Source organism: Antrostomus carolinensis, unplaced genomic scaffold, assembly GCF_000700745.2.
Source record: "Antrostomus carolinensis isolate BGI_N321 unplaced genomic scaffold, ASM70074v2 scaffold34994, whole genome shotgun sequence".
Lineage (NCBI taxonomy): Eukaryota > Metazoa > Chordata > Aves > Caprimulgiformes > Caprimulgidae > Antrostomus > Antrostomus carolinensis.
Window position 1 is genome coordinate 472 of NW_010309298.1, and position 1,533 is coordinate 2,004.

The following is a 1,533-nucleotide window of genomic DNA, read 5'->3' on the forward strand; positions in this document are numbered from 1 at the left end:
AGTACAAGTGGTGGGGAGGTGCTGTGGACCAGACAGGGATGAAAGTTCACTAATTCCTCCAAAAGTGGGTGTGCTGGCGCCAGGGGAAGCGCCGCACTCCCGCACGGCCCTGCTGGGCGCTGCCGAAGCTCTCGGGGCGGCTGCTGGTGGGACGGTGGTGTGGCCACGGGCCTGGCCAGCCCCGACAGGCCATCGTCCTCCACGGCACCCAGGCAGGGAGCCCGCTGGGTCTCCACAGTGCAGGGAGTGAGGCGACAGGGCAGGCGTGGCACAAGGGCATGGATGAAGGGCTTGTCACCACACGAGTCCTGGCGCAGCGCCGTGTCCCTCCTGTCCCTGCCCAGGCTCCCAGCAGCTGGCAGAGAAGTGTCCTCCGGCCCTTAAGTGGTTTTTCGCTTCTTGGCCGAGGGTCTCTCTAAGACGTCCCGCACCCCTGCTGCTTTCTGCTTGAAGAACTTGGTGTTCTGTGCGCTCTCCTGGCCCCAGGCAGAGTCGAAGGAGGTGGTGTCCTGGTCCACCAAGTGCGTGTACTTTGTCCGCCCCGAGCGCCCAAAGTTCTTGACCTGGGGAGCAGAAAAGCTTGTGAGCAGCTGCTCAGGGAAGATGTGGGGACCCTCCGCTCCTCCCAGCCCAGCGCATGAGCTCCCGCCACAGAACCCCGACACCTCGGGGTGGCACACGGGCCAGGCACCCTCCAGCCAGCGCACCCACCTGCATGACTTTGGGCAGGATGGTCTTGTTGAAGTGGTCCTCGAGGGTCGGGGCGCTGAAGTCCCTCTTGTACACCTCCTCGTCCTCGTCCTGCAGGAGAAGGACACGCCTGCTCAGCCCACAAGTTTCCAGCAGTGGAAGAAGTTGGGGAGAGCCACCAGAAACCCCAATCCCTGCTCTGCCAGGGGCTGCCACAGCACTCGCGGTCCTATCGCCCTGCTGCTGAAGGTGGGGACACGAGGGTTGTCCCACGCCCAGGCCCTCGCAGCAGCGCTCACCATGAAGAAGGCGCCGCGGTGGTAGTACTTCTGCAGGAACTTGTATTTGCCCTTCACCGCCTTGTTGGTGATGACTTTGCCGTTGGCCCGAAGCTCAGCGCGGCGCTCCTCCTCCGTCAGGTTCCGCATGCGCTCGATCTCCGCCTTCTCCTTCTCCATGCTGGGCAGGAGAAAAACCTCTCAGACCCCGCGCCCCCGCAGCACCCTCCTGGGACAGCTCTGTCACCAGCTGCTGTCCCAGGGATTCTGTTTACTGACTGGAGGGCAGCAAAGGCAGCCCGAGGCAGGACAGCCGCGCTGCCACCGGGAAGCATGAGGAAGAGACACCTCAGCTGCCCGCGGTGCTGCAGGCTCAGCCTTGTCCCCACGCAGGCGGTACTTACGCTTCTCGTTCTTCACGGTCCCGTTTGATGCGCTTCAGCTCACGCACTTTCCAGGCCTCGTACTCCTCCTCATCATTCTCATCATCTGTATCAAGTGCGTCCAGCGCGGCCAGCGAGCGCTTGTTCTCCTCCAGCTCCTTCTTCGCTTCCTCTTCCACGAT

General features: G+C 63.1%; 1 protein-coding gene across 1 annotated transcript; it reads right to left on the reverse strand.

Annotated features, from left to right (window-relative positions):
- Window positions 1–379: 379 nt before the first annotated feature.
- MFAP1 (microfibril associated protein 1) lies at window positions 380–1,527 on the reverse strand. Its single transcript, XM_010166080.2, has 4 exons — window positions 1,373–1,527; window positions 990–1,149; window positions 712–801; window positions 380–563 (listed from the first exon to the last, which is right to left on the reverse strand). The coding sequence occupies exons 2-4, from the start codon at window positions 1,146–1,148 to the stop codon at window positions 381–383; spliced, it is 432 nt and encodes a 143-aa protein (XP_010164382.2). The 5' UTR covers window position 1,149; window positions 1,373–1,527; the 3' UTR covers window position 380.
- Window positions 1,528–1,533: the final 6 nt, after the last annotated feature.

What these genes read in the sequence shown, in the direction of transcription:
- MFAP1 (XM_010166080.2), bottom strand. Translation starts at nt 1,148, where the DNA reads ATGGAGAAGGAGAAGGCGGAGATCGAGCGCATGCGGAACCTGACGGAG. An exon ending in ACCGCGGCGCCTTCTTCATG is followed by an intron (nt 802 to 989) that starts GTGAGCGCTGCT and finishes CTTCTCCTGCAG; the next exon opens with GACGAGGACGAGGAGGTGTA. An exon ending in TCCTGCCCAAAGTCATGCAG is followed by an intron (nt 564 to 711) that starts GTGGGTGCGCTG and finishes TCTGCTCCCCAG; the next exon opens with GTCAAGAACTTTGGGCGCTC.